Source organism: Fundulus heteroclitus, chromosome 1 (genome assembly GCF_011125445.2).
Source record: "Fundulus heteroclitus isolate FHET01 chromosome 1, MU-UCD_Fhet_4.1, whole genome shotgun sequence".
Classification (NCBI taxonomy): Eukaryota; Metazoa; Chordata; class Actinopteri; order Cyprinodontiformes; family Fundulidae; genus Fundulus; species Fundulus heteroclitus.
The window spans coordinates 31,558,970-31,579,827 of record NC_046361.1 but is presented as its reverse complement, the minus strand read 5'-3'; the positions used below and the strand labels follow the sequence as shown (position 1 = coordinate 31,579,827).

Sequence of the window (20,858 nt, the reverse complement as noted above, 5' to 3'; positions counted from 1 at the left end):
CTGTAAACAAAAATGTTTTATGGAGCAAATGTATAAAGATTAAAATATTAACAGATACCATGTTTGAGATTTTATGGTAAGTACAAGTGCTCCTAGATATTGTTGACATATTTTTCCAGATTCAAGTGAGGGAAGCTCTTAGTTACAACTATAAATACAAGAGTGTTGCCTAAATTTATTGATCTGCAGATTTTTCTACAAAGCCTAACACAAACCAATGGATGGGAACAGGGAACAAAAACTACAATAAATAAATAAATAAATAAAGATCAGAATCAGAACAAGCTTTCCTTCCAAGTAGTATTAAACATGTACGTATGTATGTATGTATTCTTTGGTAATAAGGTGCTACACGCAGACAAACATACAGTTGACGTAATGTAGAAATATATAACACAGAATGAATAAATGCAAGTTGTACAAGAATAATAAAAGAATGAAGAACAACGTGGCAGATATTTACATGTGCATTATTGTGGGTTTGTGTTGTGCTGACATAAAGCAATGGGATAGGATACAGTGTATATAAACCTAAATTTGGCTAAAAAATAAAAATATAGAAAACAACTATTACAGACGTGAAAAAATGGCAGGCTTAGACATGATATGAAACTAAATTAAACAGTAATTACATGAGGGGAGACATTTGTATTATTTGAAAATCATACAGACAGTACTTGCCTTGTTAATGAAGCTAGATGCAGACAGAAAGAAGCTGTTTTTGTGGTAAGAAGTTTTGGTCCTGATGGACCGCAGCCTCTTGCCAGAGGGGAAAGTCTAAAACAGTTTGTGTGCAGGGTGGAAGATGTCAGCTGCAATCCAACTTGTTCATACTTTACTGTCTTACCCATTACTTATCCAGAGCTGGAAATCTTACATAATAAATTCAATTATCCACTAAAACTAGAGAGAAGAAAATGTGCAGGAGTGCAGCTGAATTAGCTGGAAAAATGTGGTTAAAGCAATCGACAAAGAAATTAATTGCATACTTCAAATGGGACACAGGTTTTTTTTTTAAAACAACAAAAAGATTGGTGATAAACTAATGAAATATCATGTAGTGTGTAAAATCATATTTGAAGTAAGCAGCACCCAAACCTGCCATGGAGTGTAAAAAAAGGTTAAAGTTAATAATTTTATCCTAGCTGCCTCCTAAGTTCCTGCATTTGAGTTCTGTGTAACCATCCTTACAAAACTAACATGATTTTTAATTTTTTTAAATCTAACAGAAAATAAGGGGATAAGAAAAGAGAGGATTCCAAAATGTGACAGATTCTTTTAAGTGAGGAATGAGGCAATTCAAGGGAGAGACACTCAAATGTGAATGTTTCTTGTGTGCAGATGAACGTGTTCATATTGTCATGTGCTGCCCTCTAGTGTAGTTAAGCCAGTGGTTCTGAATCTTAATGCCCAGCTACTTTGAGATATTTACCTGCTTCAGCAAGCCTTCACATTACCTGACTTGATCATTCTGAGGCTTCTGCAGACATCAGGAGTTGATTCAGGTGATATGGCACAACAACAACAAAAATTTACATAAAAGATTCAGAAGCTTGACAGGTTTACTTGAACCATTGTTCAACCAACTTCAGACAGTTCGATTTCTGCTGAGTTTATTTATACAAAACCAATTGACAACACATGTAATCTCAAGGCACTTTACACAGTCAATTCTATCAAATAATACAGACAGATTGATAAGAAATTTTCTATCCCAGCAGATTGCATGGAGTATTTGACTTGCAGCATTCGCTCCTCCTGGATGAGAATGCCGTGGCCATGGACAGTCGCTTGCATCCTGTTGTTAACTTTGCAGAAATCCCCCTCATATGCAGCATACATGTAGTAATACCAAGGTTCTTTCATATTATTATCAGAAGCCAAGTTAATGCCACCGGGGTGACATGACCGACTAAGCAGTTTCTTTTTCAAAGACATTGGTATGAAAACGATAAGTGTTGTCTTGTCTGGATCTAAAAGCAGAACATTTTAAAGTCATCCAGGTTTTTATTTCTTTGAGATATAGTCTACATAACTGATTGGATTCATCAGGGTTTATGGCTAAATAAAGCTGACTATTATCAACATAACAAGGGAAAATTTATCCCATGTTGTCTGACAAGTTTACCAAATGTGAAGCATACATACTGAACCCTGTGGTACTCCACAAGTGACCCTGGAGTGTGAAGAAGATTTAACATTTACGTGAACAAACTGGAACCTGTCAGTCAGATAAGATTTAAACCAGCCTAATGCTTTCCCCTTAATCCCTACAGCACGTTCAAGTCTTTCTAGGAGAATATTGTGATCAACTGTATCAAATGCAGATCTAAAAGGACAAGTACTGACAAAAGTCCATTATCTGAGGCCATGAGAATATCATTAGTGACTTTCAACAGAGCAGTTTCAGTGGTATGATGAGCTCTGAGACATGACTGAAACTCTTCAAATACGTCATTAGTGTGTAAATGTTCACATATTTGATTGGAAACTAGTTTCCCAAGAATTTTAGATAAGTAAGATTAGATATAGGTCTGTAATTTATTAAGTTAGCTTGGTCAATAGCAGGTTTCTTGAAGGTAGAATTGGTGATTTTTCCTGGAAATGTAAGTAAGAAACGGCCAAGTCACTTTTTGAATAACGCCACATGTCCATGACCCTGTTACCTCCCAGGGGCGGATCCAGGATTTTTCAAAGGGGGGTGCGCACCTAAGGGTCATGGGGTTAAGGGTCAAGGGTCATGGGGTCGAGACAATGTGAGGCTAAATGACCAAAGAATGCCATCTTTACTCTTTTACACTACCCTAATTATTCATCTAAGGATTTTTTAATTGATAATAATTTTAATGGATGAACATAAGTGGAATTAGCATGATTACCTTATTGTAATTGAAAATGGGTTTTTAAGTCAAAATCTCGTGCTTTTTACAGCATGCACAAGGTTAAAAAGTAGTTTGAAGAAAAAATTATCCTTATCAACAATTAATCAAACAAAGATTTTCTTTATTGCCAGAAATGATATGTATACAGAAAATGAAATAAAAAGACCCAAGGACTAAAGAACAGTTTGGTATGGTTCAATTGACAAGAGTTTTAAAAATATACATGTATTTTAACAATATATTTTAACCATATAAACTATATTAAGAAAAAAAAATACTTAGAAAGACCCAAGGACTTAAGAACAGTTTGGTATAGTTCAAGTGACAAAGGATTTTTCAACACATTTTAACAAGATAAACCATGTTGAGAACATTTTTTTTAAAGTAAGTTAAACCAATGAACATGTACGGTGAAGTTAAGCCATAAGCCTATAATAGAACTGTAAGACTTGACAAAGAATATTGTTCTCTTCTACAACACCTTCAACTTTATGATGACGATGATAATGGGTTTATGAATGTCAACCCTCTAGGATGCTTCTGTGCAAAACATGCCTATGATTTTGTTGATGTCTAAATGAATGTCCTTGTGGACATACATGAGTTGCAAAGCCACAAACCTTTCTTGTCCCATAGTCGACCTTAGCAAAGTTTTCACTGCTTAAGACCTGAGTTAGCACGTTCCACAGAAGCACTCGTAGACAGAAGGTGACGAATCATAGAAATGTTTGGGTAGCACTTCATATTTGTTATCCTTAGAATTTCAGGGAGAGAGCTGGGTTTTTCCACTGATGATGACCACTTTGTGTGCCACAACTTCACTTCCTGTCTAAATGTTGATCCTGATGATAGATCATCCTTATATGATGTAAAGATCTCTTTCTCACTCTCATCGTTCATCATATGCAAGTTGCTTGGCAATAGTTTTAAGCCTAGTATGTTTTCATAAAGGAGACCATTCTTAGTTTTAACAATAAAACACATGTGGCACTAAAAGGTTTAAAATCAGACAATACACACTACACAATAACTATTGTATGGGTGTCAATGTCCACTATTTTTTTTACTTTACACTCTTTTTTCATTACTTTTCAAAAACTGCAACAAAAATTAAATTTTCATAACTTTGCCGTTACTTGAAAAAGTTTTCCTGATATCGCATTACTTTACAACTTTACACAACTTGTGAGAACCCCATGTTTTCTCATTATCAACATTTTCTAACGATCATCATACTTGTTTTCTGTGGGGAGAATATAAGATTAAGGTTGATCCATACTCCAATCTGGAAGGTGGTGGTAATGCACCTAAAAGTTGTTTGCAAACCACTATTAAAAAAGAGAAGAAGAAGAAGTAGTAGTAGTTAGTTATAGGCCCATATCTCTTACTTCTAATTTATGTAAATTGATGGAGAAAATGATAACTAGGAGATTAATGTAAGAAATAGAAAAAAGAGGTCTTTTATCTACTTATCAGAGTGGTTTTAGAAGTGGACGGACAACGGTAGATCCAATTGTTTGTTTAGAAAATGAAATAAGAAAGGCTCAGGTAAATAAATAAATGCTCTTAGCTACATTTTGATATTGAAAAAGCGTATGATATGCTTTGGAAGGAGGGTTTATTAATGAAGATGGATAAAATGGGAATTAAAGGAAAAATGTTTAATTGAATTAAGGATTTTTTAAAGAATAGAACAATCGAAGTAAGAGTTGGGGTAAATTATTCAAATATTTATGCTATACAAAATGGAACTCCTCAAGGTAGTGTATGTAGTCCATTGCTTTTTAATATAATGATTAATGATATTTTTGATAATATAGATTTTAGAATTAGTAAAGCATTATATGCAGATGATGGGGCATTATGGGTGAGAGGAGGAAATATTAGTGATTTAAAAAATAGAATGCAATCAGCAATTAACACGGTTGAAATATGGTCACATAAATGGGGGTTTCATTTGTCTGTTGAGAAGACACAAGTAATATGTTTTTCAAGGAAAAGGGTTAATCCAACAGTAGATCTTACATTATATGGGCATACATTGAAACAGGTAAATATCATAAGGTACCTCGGCGTATGGTTTGATGAAAAACTTTCATTTAAGATACATATACAGAAGATCATTGATAAATGTAAAAAAAGGTATTAATATTTTGAGATATTTGTCAGGGAATGACAGGGGGGCAACTAGTACATCTTTGAAAAGAATATATGATGTTTTAGTTAGATCTGTGTTGGATTATGGATGTATCGTTTATAAGTCAGCTGCAAATTCTTTGTTATTAGATTTAGATAGAATCCAAGCCAAAGCGCTTAGAATATGTTGTGGTGCTTTTAGAACATCTCCAATTCCTCCTCTTCAGGTGATTACTGGAGAAATGCCACTGGACTTAAGGAGAATGAAACTGTCAATACATTACTGGTTAAATTTATAAGGACATGAGGAAAATCACCCTACTAAACAGATATTCAGAGAATGTTGGGAATATGGCCATCACATAAGGAGTTTTGGATGGGAAGGAAATATTTATGCAGAGTATTCTGGGATAAGTAATATAGCATACTGTAAAACTGTAATTACATCTAAAATTGCTCCATGGTTATTTGAAATGTCAACAGTAAATTTAGAAACCAAAAAATAGAACAGTCCTGTGGAGGTTTGTATCAAATTATTCAGCAGTATTTAGTTATAAGGTATAAAAATATGACACAAATATATTCAGATGCATCAAAACAGGAAAATGGTAAAACAGGAGTAGCAGTATATATTCCGAAAGAAAAAAATTCTATAAAAAGAAGAACAGCAGATAATTTATAATTTTTTTCAGCAGAGATGTTGGCAATAATTTTGGCATTACAATGGGTGCTGGAGGTGAAGCCTAGAAATGTAGTTATCTGTTCAGATTCATTGTCTTGCCTGACTAGTTTTAAAAGTGGAAAATCTGAAAGCCGTCAAGATCTTCTAGATGAAGTCAGTTATTTAATATATGGTATAAAGCAACAAAAAAATAAGTATTCAATTTACATGGGTTCCAGCACATAAAGGAATTTTAGGTAATGAAAAAGTAGATAAATTAGCTAAAGAAGCAGTTGAGGCAAGAGAAATTGAATATGATGTCCCGCTAAGTAGAAAAAAAATAAAAGTAATTATTAAAGATAAAATAAATAATGTATGGCAGGAGAGATGGAATTTAGAAGAAAAAGGAAGACATTTATATAAAATATAGAAAGATATTATCATAAGATATAATAGTATAATGAATAGAAGAGAGGAAATATGGATAAACAGGTTGAGGATAGGGCATACTAGTTTAAATACTGGTTTAAAAATAATAGGGAAACATCCAACAGGTAATTGTTCTTATTGTGGAGAAATCGAAGGAGTAGAACATGTTTTGATTTATTGTAGAAAATATATAAAAGAGAGGAAAGAACTGGAAAGGGTATTGGGGAGTTCAGTAAAGATGGCTGATTTATTAGGGAAGCATCAATCAGATAAAATATTTAAAGCACTTAAATATTTAAAAGATACAGAATTAGCTGGGAGGATTTAGTGTGTATGTGTGTGTGAGTGTGAAAGTATAGATATCATTTAGTTTCATTAAGATATAAAGATGTATAGGAAAATATATTTCTAAATTACATATCCGTCCAGCTGATGGCGGTAATGCACACAGGATGTAAACTGCCAGAAAACACAACAGAAGAAGAAGAAGAAGAAGAAGAAGAAGTAGTAGTAGTAGAAGAAGAACAGGCTCGTCACTGCGCGCTATTATCCAAGATGGCGACGACCGGTGCGGCAGAGAGTGATTATTTAGCGATAGTGATGGAGTTTCATGGATTTATCATCATCATCTGAGAGCGATTTGGATAATATAGAAGACTTTCTTGACAGCAACCTGATTTTTGACGAAATCCAGCCATACCAATTTGAGGCAAGGAGACCAAAAAGGAACGATGTGAGTTGAATCTGTCTGCTGCGGCAGCGGTCTCCTTATTTTTGTGATGTTTTTTCCACTTTTACCCGATGTATTGCAACATCAAACTGCCATGCACGTAGGCATTATTTCTTCAACAATAGCTCTAGAAAATTTCAATGGTGAAGTCCTCTGGGAATCCGAAATAATTGTTGTTTATCACAGCTGTGTGAGCGCAGTGCCTCTGCTAAGAAACGACACAGGATGTGACGTCAGGCCGCCATTACTGCCCATATTTGGGCACTAAATGCCGCCGCCAGTATCGGTGATTGCAACGACAATTTATGCCGCGCCGGCATCACAGTGCGTTCTAAATGACAGGTACTGGCTATTAATCTTAATTCTATGAAGGATGTTTAAAAATTCGGGCTCTTTAAAAAATACTTTTGGTCTCCAAAAGGGGGGTGCGCGCGCCCCCTGCGCCACCGCCTGAATCCGCGCCAGCCTCCTCTTCTGCTCCTCAGGGGTCCCAAATACACTTTGGTCTTATTTCTTTCTTCTGAGGCCTTCCTCTTCTTCAAGCTTCAGGTGTCCTTTGAAATCTTAAGACAGTTGCAATATTGATCAGACAACTGTTAAAATTGAAGAAAAAAAACTTTTTTCTCAAAACTATGTCTGCTTTTTAACACCATTAACACTGAATAGGTTCACAACACAGAATATCCTCTTTGAAGGGTTTTTAATTATATATTTGGTGCTACTGATGCATGCACTTGTGTCATTCTTGTGCATTTAGACCTTATGGCAGCTTTTGACCCAACACATAACATTTTAATTTCTCTTCTTGAACATTGTGTTGGTATTAAATGTGCTGCTCTGAAATGTTTTTCATCTAAGCAGACTGAAACAACCGTTTGTGTCATTGTAAGTGACTTCATGTCTTCCACGGTATCCCTTGTCTATGGGGTGCCGCAGGGTTCGATATTTTGTCCCCTTCTTTTTTTCTTTATTTCTCCTCCCCTTGGGTTACATTTTTCAGAAACTTCATGTGTCCTTTCACTGTTATTTGGATGACTGCCAATTTTACTTTCCTCTGCAACAGCACAATGCCAACTCCATTCATACTCTGCTTAAATGTCAGGAAGAAGTCAAAGCTTGGATAGCATTACATTTTCTGAGTTTTAATGAAAAGAAAACTGATGTCATACTTTTCTGCACAACTGGCTCTTGTGACACTCTTGATGATTTAAATGTTGGCTCCCTGTCTCCTTATGTGAGGTCCACTGTCACTTATTTGGGGATGAAACTAGATGGTGACATTAAATTTGATGCGCAAATAAGTCCTGTTGTAAAAACTTCTTTTTTAACTTAGATAAGTTGCCAAAATTAAGAAAAAAGTTCTTCCAGACAAGATGTGCAGCTAACACCTTACCAGATACCATCACACACCTTCAGGGGTCCACAGGGTCTTTGGGTTTATAAAAGGACTTATGGATACTGTATTTAGTTATACCAGACGTAAATTCTAGCTGTTGTAATGCATAGTAAAATTAACCGGGTTTTATTCCTAATTTTTAGGAAATCTTTCCAGCTTTAGGGTTAATTGCATGAACATAGAGGCTCGTTTCTTCCGAAGCTTGTCACAGAGACACAGAGTTATAAAACTAATTAACCTTGCCTGCAAGCTTGTGTGTTCGCAAACACGTGAGAATGTGCAGAACGGAGAGTGCTACACATTATCCATCTGGCTTGGCAGGTTAAAAAATTATCATTCAAATTAAGATTTCCTCTCTGGATTAAGAATGCAGCTTTTTCCCTCCGTATGTATAATATGCAACTATGCATATGTGAAAACAGCTTACTATGTACCGAAGGACGCACTTCCAGCTCATTATAAAGGTTTGCCAAAAGGTTCATAGCAGCTGAGAGACTTCAACAATCAGCATTCAAAACATCACTAACACTATTCTAGTAAATTTGTACTAAACAGCAGTCACAGAGATGTGTTGCATGTTTTTAGGTCACAAGTAAAACCTGTTTTTGATACTTTAAATCTGTTGCAGGAGACACTTCTGTGGATACTTCAGAGGAACGTCAGCACTAGGTTCTTGTAAAACTTTAAGCATGGGCGCATTTGCCCTGATTGGATCAGAAAAAGATCAAAGGGACTCCCTGAATTTATAGTTTCCACAGAGGAAAACATCGAAGAGCATCCATTATTAATACTACACATCTGAGGTTCACAATGAGCTGCTGGCTTTTGTTTTAAAGTTTTAACCAAAATATATTTTCAATAGTCATTGTTTTCTGTTTGCGACAGGAAGTCTCGACCTGTCAGGTAAACGTATAAAAAAATCATGACTATAGATACAAGGTAGAGGGGATAGCTTTCCTATTGAACAATAATGTTCCTCATTGTTGGAAGAGAAGGTCAGGAGAGCTACTGAGTCTGTAGTTTGTGACAGTTGTTCACCACCAGGGGGCAGGCTTATTCTCTGCACCGTTTAGTGATTGTTGCTGTTTTTGCAGAATGTGTCGATTTTAACTATAGCTCAAAGTCCAAATCCACATTATGTGCAGTTAATTAGTTAAATTAATGCAACCATCAATGCAATGACAATAATCCATAAAGAGAACAACATGGGCATTGAAAATGGATGGATGCTTTGTGTTAAAGGGAATTAAAACATTACAGGTTTGCTGTGGACTCAGGGGCCTCTTTATTAGCTACAGTTGCTTGTTGCTTGTTAACACAAATAGTCACTCAGCAGCTGGAAGTGGGGCTGTCCAGACTGAGCATCAGAAGGGAGAGGAAGGGAGGTTTAAAATACTTTGAATGTTGCATGGTTGTAACTTATTGGTCTGTCTGCTCCATCCCTCTGAAGTGCTATAAGAGATAAGTGCTGATGTGACTGCTGCCCTGTGATAGGCTGGCGACTTGTCCAGGGCGTAACTCGCCTTTCTTGAGGTGTCGTTTTGAATAAATATACTAAAATTCAATGTTAGATGTTGCAGTGATCATGGAGCAAAAATAAAACAAAAAACAAAAACAACTTGAAAATAACAATCAGCCGTTACTCTTTTCGGAGAAAAACAAAAGAATAATAAAACTGTTCAAATCCCTCTTTGGAGGAAGGAATTTCCTCTGCAGTGACTCTAAGCCTCCCTGTGAGTGACTTTTAGTGTGATTGCTAACTGTCTCCAGATGTACGCACCGCCGCTGCTGCCATCTGTCCGGCAACAACCGCCTTCCAGCAAGAGTGTGAAGTGTGCCGCGCACCCCCCGACTCCCCCAGTGGCCCCAAAATGAGGTTTGTTCATGCTAACAGCGGTCTTCCCTAATGACACGCTGATGTCTCTGAATACATTTATTTTTGCTAATTAAAAAAAAAAAACACGTGTGTGAAGAAAAACAGGAAACAAGCTTCATTTTTGTTTTCATTGCACGGATGTGAACACGCAAAGGTTCAATCTGAAACAAAACAATGCAGACAGGACAACCGGTTATCCTGAATAGCTGCCCATTAGATGTTGAATCAAACCCACTGATAAGTTAACTCCATTCAAAATTGTTTCTCAAAAGAAAAAGAAAAAAACTCCTCTGGTTTTAGCCCAGGGCTGCAGTAGCACTGTCTGGTAAATACTACCAAAGCCACACCGTTCAGACACTGTTGGAATAAACTGCAAACCAAAGACACGGCGAAGGCGATTAACAGGCTGGCTCAGAATCTGGAGCATCATTGTCAAAACCAAACTGAAATAAAGAGCGGACAAACAAATAACACAGCTGCTGCACAGACTGCCGCTCACACTTGGCCTCGCCCTGCTCACCAAGTGGCTGAGCTGAGAGGTCCGTGGACTGCGACAGCTTTGACGCCAGGAGCGTGACCCCGCAGGTGAGCGGAGGCCGAAACAGACCGGGACTGTGTGATGCCACCGGAGGGAAAGTCGGGGTGGGGCCGCTTTGGTGCTGCAGAATAAAGCTGTGCTTGTTCCACCGCAGCAGCAGAGCTCCGTTCCCGAGCGTGTGCTGCGGGGCTCTCTGTGGCATGTTTCACGTCTTACAATGGGAGCTTAGTGAAGACGTGAAGTGGGCCAAAGAGCTCATGAAGAATATGTAGTAAAAACACTCACTGTTATGTTTCTGAGCTGATTCTGGGTGTTTCTAAATGAAGAAGGTGTGATCTGGAAGAAACAGGCATGCGGGACAAAGGTTTGCTTTAAATATCTCAGCTGCATAATGAACACAGGTAACCCACATGGCAGAAAGGTCCGGGCCAGATCTTGTGTCAGCCAGCAATGCTAACCATCTCCAGGGGTCAGCTGCCAGTCTAACACGGGCAACAAAGAGACATATAGGACAACCAGCCATGGACACAATTCAGAGACCAATTAACCCATCAGTTGTGTCTTTAGACGGTGTGAGGAAGCCGGAGAACCCGGAGAGAACCCATGCATGCACAGGAAGAACATGCAAACTTCAAACTGAACGCCACCCATGCAGGGATTGGAACCCAGGACCTTCTTACTGCAAGGCAACACCACTCTTAAATGCTCCACCTTGCAGAAAAACCATTAAATCACATTTTTGTTCATTTTAAAAAAAATACAGTTATGGTCAATAAGTTAAAACATCAGGGAAAAGTAATTAATTTCAGCAGCTTAGTAAAACACATACAACCTATTTACACACTGATGTTTTCAAGCCTTTATTCCTGTTTATTATCAGGATTTTCCACTGACAGCTAATGAACATCTACGTTTAGAATATTACATCAGACCAATAAAAATAGCATTTCTAAAAACAAAAAAGTGGGCTGAATAAAAAGTATGTTTAATACCTACTTGAAGGTTGTTACTTTAAAAACGTAAATTTAATCTGACAAACAAGCCTCAATTAAACGCACATTTTAATTTAATGAATTGGACCGTACATATTAAAGTTCTATAGTAAACTGTTATAAACTGCAGCATTGCATTGGTGCACTGATTTCTGAATGTGAGCTCTTCAATTACGAGTTCAAAACTTTACTTACTGTAAGAGTCTGAGTTTGCTGGATGAAACTCAGACTGTTTGCACATATTTAAAAGTTAAGTTTGAAGATCACATGTTAAATATTCGAATATTTTGTAATTCATCATTTGAAATCACCTACAGTTAGTTAAACTTAATTGAACAATCCTTGAGTCATATTACAGTAATATGATTGTTTAATACAGTGAACATTATATTAAAGGCAATTTCAAAAGGTTTCCTGGAAAGAAGAACGATACTGGGAGAAAATGGCAAAATATCAAAAAAGAACAAAGAGAATGAACCAAAAAGAATGGAAAAACAATTAATTGATTAATTAATTAACGGTGGGAATGCAGTTTCCGCTTAATATATGTTTGTCTTCATTCTTGTTTGTCTGAGCGAATTTAATTATGAGCTACAGATGATTTTTATGGTCTTGGCTTTTTTTTATGAAACAGATTTTCATTAACAACTTGATTAAATTTGTGACTGCCAGCTTCTCCCACCATATGTTATCTACAAGCCAACCAGTTGTTTAAGAGGCATGTCAAGAAATAGTTTTTTCTGTCCAAACGTCACAAATTTACAGTAAACATATTGGATTTGCTAAACTCTACCAGGACTTAGAAACAGGTCTTTTGGCCAACGGAGGCTATATTTCAGCATCAAACACACCACATGCATCTGGCTTTCAAAAGGTGGAACATAAAACATGGAAAGAATAAGTGGAAAATGCTTGTAGGATTTAAATTATCTAATTTATTGCTACCTTCCATTCCCTAATGATACTGAGTGGAGGACCGACAACGGAATATATATATATATATATATATATATATATATATATATATATATATATATATATATATATATATATATATATATATATATATATATATATATATAATATAACGAAAAATAAATTTAAAGTTAAAACCTGCTTTTAAATTTTATTGAAATACGTTAACCTTGGTAAGACAAGCTGATCTTAAAGAAATGCAGATCCATACAGTTCAGAATGTTGGAAATATGTTACAATAACAGGTTTGTGATGAATGAATGACGCTAAAATGTGACTAAGTTTAACAGGGTTTTGGGTAGAAAGGGACCTTTTTGTGAAAAAATATGCTACATGGTCTGTTTTCCATGCTCAGGGTGGAGAACGTAGCAAAAGAGTACAAAGACCCGTGTTGTGAATGAATGTGTGGTCTTATGGGGCAAAGCACTCAGGCCTGGGTGTGCACTGTCACGGTCTTAAACACAGAGTGTTTGTTGGTGTTTGCTCCCGGTTCTGGAGGTTTGCTGTGAAGTTTGAGTTTAAAGCTCAGTGGGTATGTGAAGTTAAAAAAAAATCTAGAACTTTTCTATAGAGGCTTTGCAAAACCACATTTTCATCAAGGCTCAGCTGATCTGACATGATCACAGAAAGAACAATGTTAAATAGAAATTAAAGCTTTGTCTTTAAAATTGAAACATCTTCAGAGATTCCTGGATAAAATTCATGCCATTTGAAACTTTTTTTTTTTAGACTTTAACGAAACAGAAAGCATGAAAGAAGGAAACAACTAAAAAAGCAGAACAAAGGCCTTGTGTTTTTGGCTACTCAATTTTGAAAGTTGTTGGTTTTTCATTGAACATAAACAAGGACGCTTTGTGAGTTCTACCTGTGGGCATAACTCCAGCCTCGAAAGGTAAAATAACGACTTTTCAATCTTCTTTCTATTGTGAAGTTTGTACGACTGAGAGAACTCGGATAAGAAATCCAATTCAGTTAAAAAAAAATTGTATTAACCCCAAAAATGGAAATCAAATAAATGAGCAGATTAGCACATTGAGCTGCGCTAATAGGTAAAATAGGTAAGGCTAAGGTGGTTTGGTCATGTGCAGAGGAGAGATGGTGGACATTTTGGATAAATGTTGAACAGCTGTAACGTAAATACAGCGCCTTCCACACTTGTAGTGTAGTAACACACTGGAGAAGTTACAAAAATTCACCCTTTAGTTAGAGAACATGAATTTTGTTGGAAAAAAACTACTTGAAGAAATAATTGGTTTAGCACATTCACACATGGCACATTGTGTTTTGTTTTTTTTTTCTGCGCTGCTACTGTTGGCAACAGAACTACTTCAAATCTTCTCCTTCAACATTTGACCAGAAAAGGATATTTAACCTCACTAGATCATCCAGACTTTCTCTTATACTCGTTTGTTCAAATTACTCCACGGGTTTTCTGCAGGGTTCTGGCCCCCGAACAAACATCATCCTGAAATAACTGTGATTTTGTATCTTGTGAACCATTTCTGTGTCGATTTGAGATTTTGTTTTAGATTATCACCAAGCTGATGAACGAAATAAGAAAAGAAAAACGGGGAAAAAACAAAACAAACAAACATATAACTTGTTAACTTATCTCCAGGAACTATGAAAACACAATGAGAAAACCAAATGACTGTCGGTTATCTGGTCAACAGATAAAAAAAAAAAAAAAGTAAACAGTATATTAAAGTGTTCATGATGCCATAGACTTCAGTAAGGTTCCCAGGACCTTTTGGTGGAAAGCTAAGTCACATCATCACAGATCCTGTGGGCACATGCTGACTGTAGACACAGGTAAGCTCAGGTAAGCAGACTTTTTTTCTAGTTGCCATTTCCTGATTTATGAAGATCAGCACATATTTGCCTCGCTTCAATGGCATGTTCTCGGGTTTTTCCCACTTTGAAGAGGGGGTAAGAAACATGGGACTTTGTGCAACACTATATTTATAACCCCAGGTAAACAACAAGTTGCAGATTTATGATGTAAGGTTTGTAGATAGTTAAAAAAGAATACATTTTACAATATTTTTTTTAGGAATTGTTAGGGGTGCAAACACAGTGATTTGGTATTATTGTGTGATCATCCCTCTCCCCCCACTAAATAAAGCTGTTCAAACTCAGCTCTCACATAGACCAAATGGTTATTTCTGTGTATAAATCAGATCTGTTTGTTTTGTCAAGTGGCTTGTGATGATATTTGTTGTGATAAAAAATAAACTGAATTAAAAAGAACGTGACGACATGGACACAGGCAATAATCTGGATATTACACAATTTCTCACGGGGAGTACATAACATTTCAACTTTTCTGATTTCTAAGAAACCTAATAATAACAGAAGTATTGACATATTAGTTTTGAAACATCAAAGGTAATATGTTCATTTATCCAAAGATAAAACATGCAATTCAGCTAATTTATTTCACTTTTTTACTTTTTTTATGTAAATAAAAGAACCTGAAGTTGTCTTTATGTGCCAAATACAGCTACAAGTTATTGTAAGACAAGGCTTTCTGCTGTGCTCTGTGGATGTGGAGTGTTATTTTTTCCTTCTGACATCACCATGGGAAAAAAAAGCTAATATGGGTTCAGCCACAGCAATATAAGGAGCGTTCAGCCTGGATGTTTAATAAAAACTGGATTGTCTACAGAGCTGAATGAGGGAAAGCATCGGGGATATGAGGGAAAAACCTAAGATTCATGTTTTCTTTCTTCGTTTTATGTGGTTCATCGTCACTCTGGTGTTACATCTGAGGAGGATCAGTGGGAGGAGATATGCAGATGGTGCCGGGGTGGGGGGGGGGAACCCTATTAGTGGCGTCTGAAGTCCTTCCAACCCACACTGGACTGTTGTCACTCGAGCAGAGTCCACCAGGAACAGCACAGAGTTCAGCAGTCTTTGCTAATATTTCTGTTGCCTGCTTTTCCAGTTTGCACCAGTAGAAAGATTTAAGTCGTTTGAAAATACTTCATGTTCCTGGAGTGGACTATCTAGGATTTTAATAACTCTTCCTGGAGGAACTTTGTCTTCTGTTTTACAGCCACTGGATTTTTTTTTTCTTTTAGGCTGAATTTTATTTTGTGCATGATGCATTTTGCAGTTATGATCAGCTTGTTTTTGCCACTGGTTGAAGCCAAGTACCACGGTTCATTCCCGGTTCATCAGGGTCTCAGCCCGCACCAGGAGCAAGGGAAACCCACCAGCAGACACAAGTAAGTTCAGATCCTCTTTTATGGTAAACACTAAATCACATTTTAGGTACAGCTCTTAGACCTAGAGGTTGTAGCATCTATTTTGTGTCTTCTCCTTAAAAGGAACCACTGTGCCTACGTCGTTGAGAAGACGGTGTCCTTCACCGTCCAGGATGGGGCGGCGCCGTATGTAAAGGCTGAATACAACAAGTGCTCCTGGGCCAAAAGATGCCCAACTCTCTTGTAAGTGTAGACAGAAGCTTGTATTACATATGTTGGCTTCAGAGCTTTGACAAACTGACTGATAGCTGAACGTTTTGCTTAGGTATCGCCTGCTCTACAAGCCCATGTATAAAGTAGCACACAAAACCGTGACAGAACTGGAGTGGCGCTGTTGTCCTGGATACTCGGGGTACAACTGCATGGAGGGACAACAGATTTACCAGCATCCAATGAGGATGATGCCACCATTCAAGGGTCCACCAATGAAAGGCCCGCAGTTTAGTGGGGCGCAGCACCAAGGGTCCATGTTCAAAGGTCCAATGTTCAAGGCTCCACCTATTAATCCGGCTGTGAAACCCAATCCCTGGAGCCAAATGAAACAACCTCCCTCCAACAGTTTTGGCTCCTACCCACTGTCTCACTTTGGGCCACCAAAGTCCTCCTCTTACCCCGACACGTCCTTTGAGCCTTACCCACCAGAAGCTCAGCCAGAACCAGAACACCAGGAGCCACATCGTTCAGACAGTGACCAAGAGCATGGAGAGGAATATGACCAAAGACCAGAGGATGTCATCCCAGAGGGAATCCCTGCTCCACCCCCTGGAGACGAGCAGCCAGACGGGAAGATCACAGGTAACCCTCACACATGAGAAACCCAAACATTCTTGCACACAGGCCAACCTAAAAACATGAATTCCAGCTGCAGTCAATGTTTGTTTTTCTGTTTTTCAGGCCAAGCTCTGGACCATGAGACAGAGGAGAGGATATTTCGAATAGAGGAGGACATGCGCCATCTGAATCACGGTCTGGAGACTCTCAGGGGAACTGTGAGCGGACTGGAGAGCAGCCTGAGAGTCTCGCTGAGAGAGGACGCCAACAGGATGCTGTTAGCTTTGCTCTCCGCTGCTCCAAGCCCTCTCGCTGCTCCAGCCACAGCATCTAATCCACCCACTGTCGGGTTTGTGGAAATTCCTGCCAGAGATCTTGACATGGACGGCTTAGATGGCAGCCACGTGTTTTCAGGTCTCACAGAACTGAGTGGAAAGGTAGAAGAGCTGAAGATGGAGCTGCAGGTCAAGGCGGCAGAACTGCAAGAGCTCAGAGCAACAGTGCAAGGACACGATGGAGTCCTGAAGATGATTTCAAATGGAGCTCAAGTGCCGCCAGACTCCACTGGCAATCCTGGGAGCGGTATTGAACGTTTGATGAACGCTAAACTAAGCAAAGTCAGGGCAGAAATTCTTGATGAGTTTGATAAACGTGTGGAGAGAGCAGAGAAACGCTGCGGGGAGAACGTTGGGGAGGAGCGCCACCAGTGCCAGAGAGATCACCGTAAGCAGGAGGAGGAGATGAGGGACGCAGGGGAAGAGAGGACATCAACGCTGAGAACTGAGCTGGGGGACATCCAGTCACAGCTCCATGACTTCACAGACCCAGAGAGCTGCTGCAGCACCATGACTGGACTGGCAGAAAGAGTTCAGCATCTGGAAACGTCTGTGTCAAGTCTAAACCGGTCCCAGGGACACTTGGGAGTGGAGCTCAGTGCTCACAAGGACCACATAGAGGGGATGCTGGAGGGTCGTCTGGCATATGTGGAAGCCAAGCTCAACCTGACCGGACAAATTAAAAGTGATGATCCTGAACAGAAGAGTGCAGACCATGATGTGACAGGCCTGGGTTTGGAGGCCAGGATGGAGGGTAAGCTCAGAGACCTGGAGGGCCGCCTGCTGACAGCCTTGGAGGAGCTCAGTAACGCCACTGCCCCCGCTCTGCTGGAAGGTCACGCCGTTCCAACACTAGAGACGGAGCTGGAGTCCCTCCGAGGGAGACTTGAGCTAGATGTGGACAGAGTGCAAAAACATCTCAACAACCTGGAGCTTCTCTGCTCTTCGTCTTGTTCCTTGTCCCAGAAATCTGCCACTCAGGGAGACTCTGCCGGGCCAGATGAAAACCAAGAGGCGGAGCAGAACATAAAGCAGGTGTTAGACTTACAAGGCGACCGTTTGACCAGTCTTAACTTTACACTGCAGGAGATCTTAAAGACAACGGCCCTCAGGGAGAGGCTTGTGGAAGAGGAAAGAGATTTTCCCGTTCAGGCAGAACTGACGGTCCTTAAGCTCAATGTTCGTTCTGTCAACCACACCCTGATGAGTCTCCAAGACTCCCTGGGCACAGTGGTCCATCAGGTGGGAGAGGCCAACAGCTCCTGGCACGAAAGAGAGCTTCGTCTGGCTAAGCAGATAAAGGGAGTGGTCCAGCTGGTCGGACATCAGGCTTCCATGCTTGGAGCGGGCGAGCGCAGGCTGACCCGACTCAAAGGTGAGCTGCAGGAGATGAAGAGGCGCCTGGCGGACGAGGTCAGGGGTTGCCGCAGCACAGCCATGGTGGTCAAAAAGGAGGTAACGGAGGTTGGAGGGCGTGTCGCCAGTGTGGAGGATCAATGCAAAGGCCTGAACTATCTGGCAGAGGACCTGGAGAGGATCCGGGAGGAGCTGGAGAAACAGTCCAATAGTCTTCTTCTGCAAGTTAACGGGACTCTCTCCAGCCACGCCCAGCAGCTGTTTGAGCTGAAAGACGAGCTGAGAAACTGCACCTCACGGGCGGAGCCGGCCAAGAGCGTAGAGACGAGCGCACAGGTGAAACGAGGGGACACGTTCACTCCGAATTAGGTCAGTTCATAGGGAGAGCTGCTATTTGAGGGGTAAATATTTTTTTGGCTGAAACCTATAAACCTGCACTGAAATTGAAGGGTTTTAGCTATATTATGGTATGCAGTAAAAATAAAGAAGGCAGCTAACTGTGATGGAAGTTATGACATGTTGAGATCAATTCATAAAGGTGCTATGACAAATACTTTTTATAAACATTTATATAGGGTGATTGAATGAAGGATGAGACGTGAATCTGTGAGTGTGAAGCTAACCGTGTTTTTTATACCGATTTTTCTTATGCCTATAAATATGCAAGATATTTTGGACTGTTTTTATGCCGTGGGTGTTTTTAAAATGTATCCCTATTTGAACGTTTAGTTTTTCTCAGTTATTTTGGTTTAACTTAAAAACGTATCGATTCTTCAAATCCAATAAAGAAGGTTTCCGGAGGATCTCTGTTTTTTCTTTCAAAACGTCATTCAGTGTGTCATTCAGTATTTTAAACAAATCTGAATACAGTCATAGTAAAAAGTAAGTGTGCTCCCTTTAAACTCATCTGATTTATCAGCATTATCTAACATTGAGTGAGCAAAAACATGCAGCAGATCCATTCAAGTCATTATCATTTACACAAAGGTGCAAACAAAAGGGAAAGGTGAGTATGAAAAACTAAGTGCGCCGTATGATGGAGCAGCATGTAGCACCTTTGGAACCAGTAACTTCAATAACATCGCTGTGGAGGCATTTTTAACCACTCTTCTTTATGCAACTTTGCTTTATTGTTTGCATGACCCAGTTTGTACGACAGCATATCGGGGTCACTGTAAATCAGAGAAAAATAAAGTGATGTGGTCATGGGAGGAAAAAAAATATTGTCCGATGTTGAAATGTTGTAAATTTTTTATAAAAAAGTTATAATGGTCAATGATTAAAAGGGACGTTTCTGAGATATTAAAGCCAAAATATCTTCTGACTTGTGAAGTCAGAAATGTACATTAAAAACTCAGAAGTTCATTGAGAATATAAAATCAGACATTAGTGATAGAAAATGCTGGAAGACTTCTAATGTTTAAGCGGTAAAGTTATGAACATAGAGTCTGCACCTGGGAGGTGTGGTTCTGATTCAGAAAATAGTTCACATCTACCACTTGAACTTTTGAGAATATTCAGAAGCACATCTCCTAAATGTACAACCTAAACCTTGAGGATTTCCGGTGATTGTTTTGTCACAAATGTTTGATTCTCTGCTGACATATAATGTCTGAGTTTGTTTCTGATCATTTCTGACTTCACAATTTTAGAGAATATCCTCACTTTGATACTGTAAATTTATACCATAAACATGGAAAATATTCTTTCTGAAAATGTTTCGACACCTATCCAGGAGTCTTTGTCAATACCGGTGGCTCGCACTTGAGCGATTTAAGAGTTTTTGGTTCTGCGATGAAAACGGACAACTGAGAATTTGCACAGGCATGAAAAATTTTCCACTTCACAGTGTGACTTTTCCACATCACCATTTGTGCTATTTTCTTTGTGTAGATGTGGGAAATTAATGAAGAAATTTCTGAGTGCTTTTGATGAAAATGTTCACATCATGTGTCCATATTTTTTTCTTGGTTTTACAATGACCCTAATACTCTGAAAATTGTCAAGGTCCTGTGGCTGCAAAACAAGTCCAAATCTTTCCCCCTCTACCACCGTTCCTGACAGTTGGTTTTAGATGTTTGTGCTGTGATAGTTATCCCTTAATCATGACACATTTCCATTACAGAGGTCTAGAAACAGGGAACAAGCAGAATTGACACAACAGAGGATCAGACAGTGAAGGAGAGGAACCAGTGGTTTAAATAGGTGAGGAATAAACCAAGAGAAAGGTATGAGGGCAGGTAAACGTGATTAACAAAACAAGCAACGGGTGAATGACATGAAGGGGTAGAATAACGACAGAGAGGAAACAAACAATCTAACAGAAACAGAATTAAAGATGAGCTAACAGAAATCCCTTTCTAGATCCTAAATGTACATAAATAACAGAGGGAGAGAAAATGAAATCTAATTAAATAACACTAGGAGGGAAAAACAGAGACGAGCATAGTCCTAAGGATATCAAATTAAGTAAATATAAATAATAAATTCTAGGGGAAAGACACTGTAGACA

General features: G+C 38.7%; 1 protein-coding gene across 1 annotated transcript; it reads left to right on the top strand.

Annotated features, from left to right (window-relative positions):
- Nucleotides 1–15,457: 15,457 nt before the first annotated feature.
- emilin3a (elastin microfibril interfacer 3a) lies at nucleotides 15,458–19,147 on the top strand. The gene is made up of 4 exons (XM_012875488.3): nucleotides 15,458–15,845; nucleotides 15,948–16,067; nucleotides 16,150–16,679; nucleotides 16,779–19,147. Exons 1-4 carry the CDS (start codon nucleotides 15,718–15,720, stop codon nucleotides 18,713–18,715), a joined length of 2,715 nt encoding a protein of 904 aa, XP_012730942.2. The 5' UTR covers nucleotides 15,458–15,717; the 3' UTR covers nucleotides 18,716–19,147.
- Nucleotides 19,148–20,858: the final 1,711 nt, after the last annotated feature.

Coding starts and splice junctions, on each gene's coding strand:
- emilin3a (XM_012875488.3), top strand. CDS start 15,718: ATGATGCATTTTGCAGTTATGATCAGCTTGTTTTTGCCACTGGTTGAA. Junction 16,068..16,149: donor AAAAGATGCCCAACTCTCTT/GTAAGTGTAGAC, acceptor CGTTTTGCTTAG/GTATCGCCTGCTCTACAAGC. Junction 16,680..16,778: donor GCCAGACGGGAAGATCACAG/GTAACCCTCACA, acceptor TCTGTTTTTCAG/GCCAAGCTCTGGACCATGAG.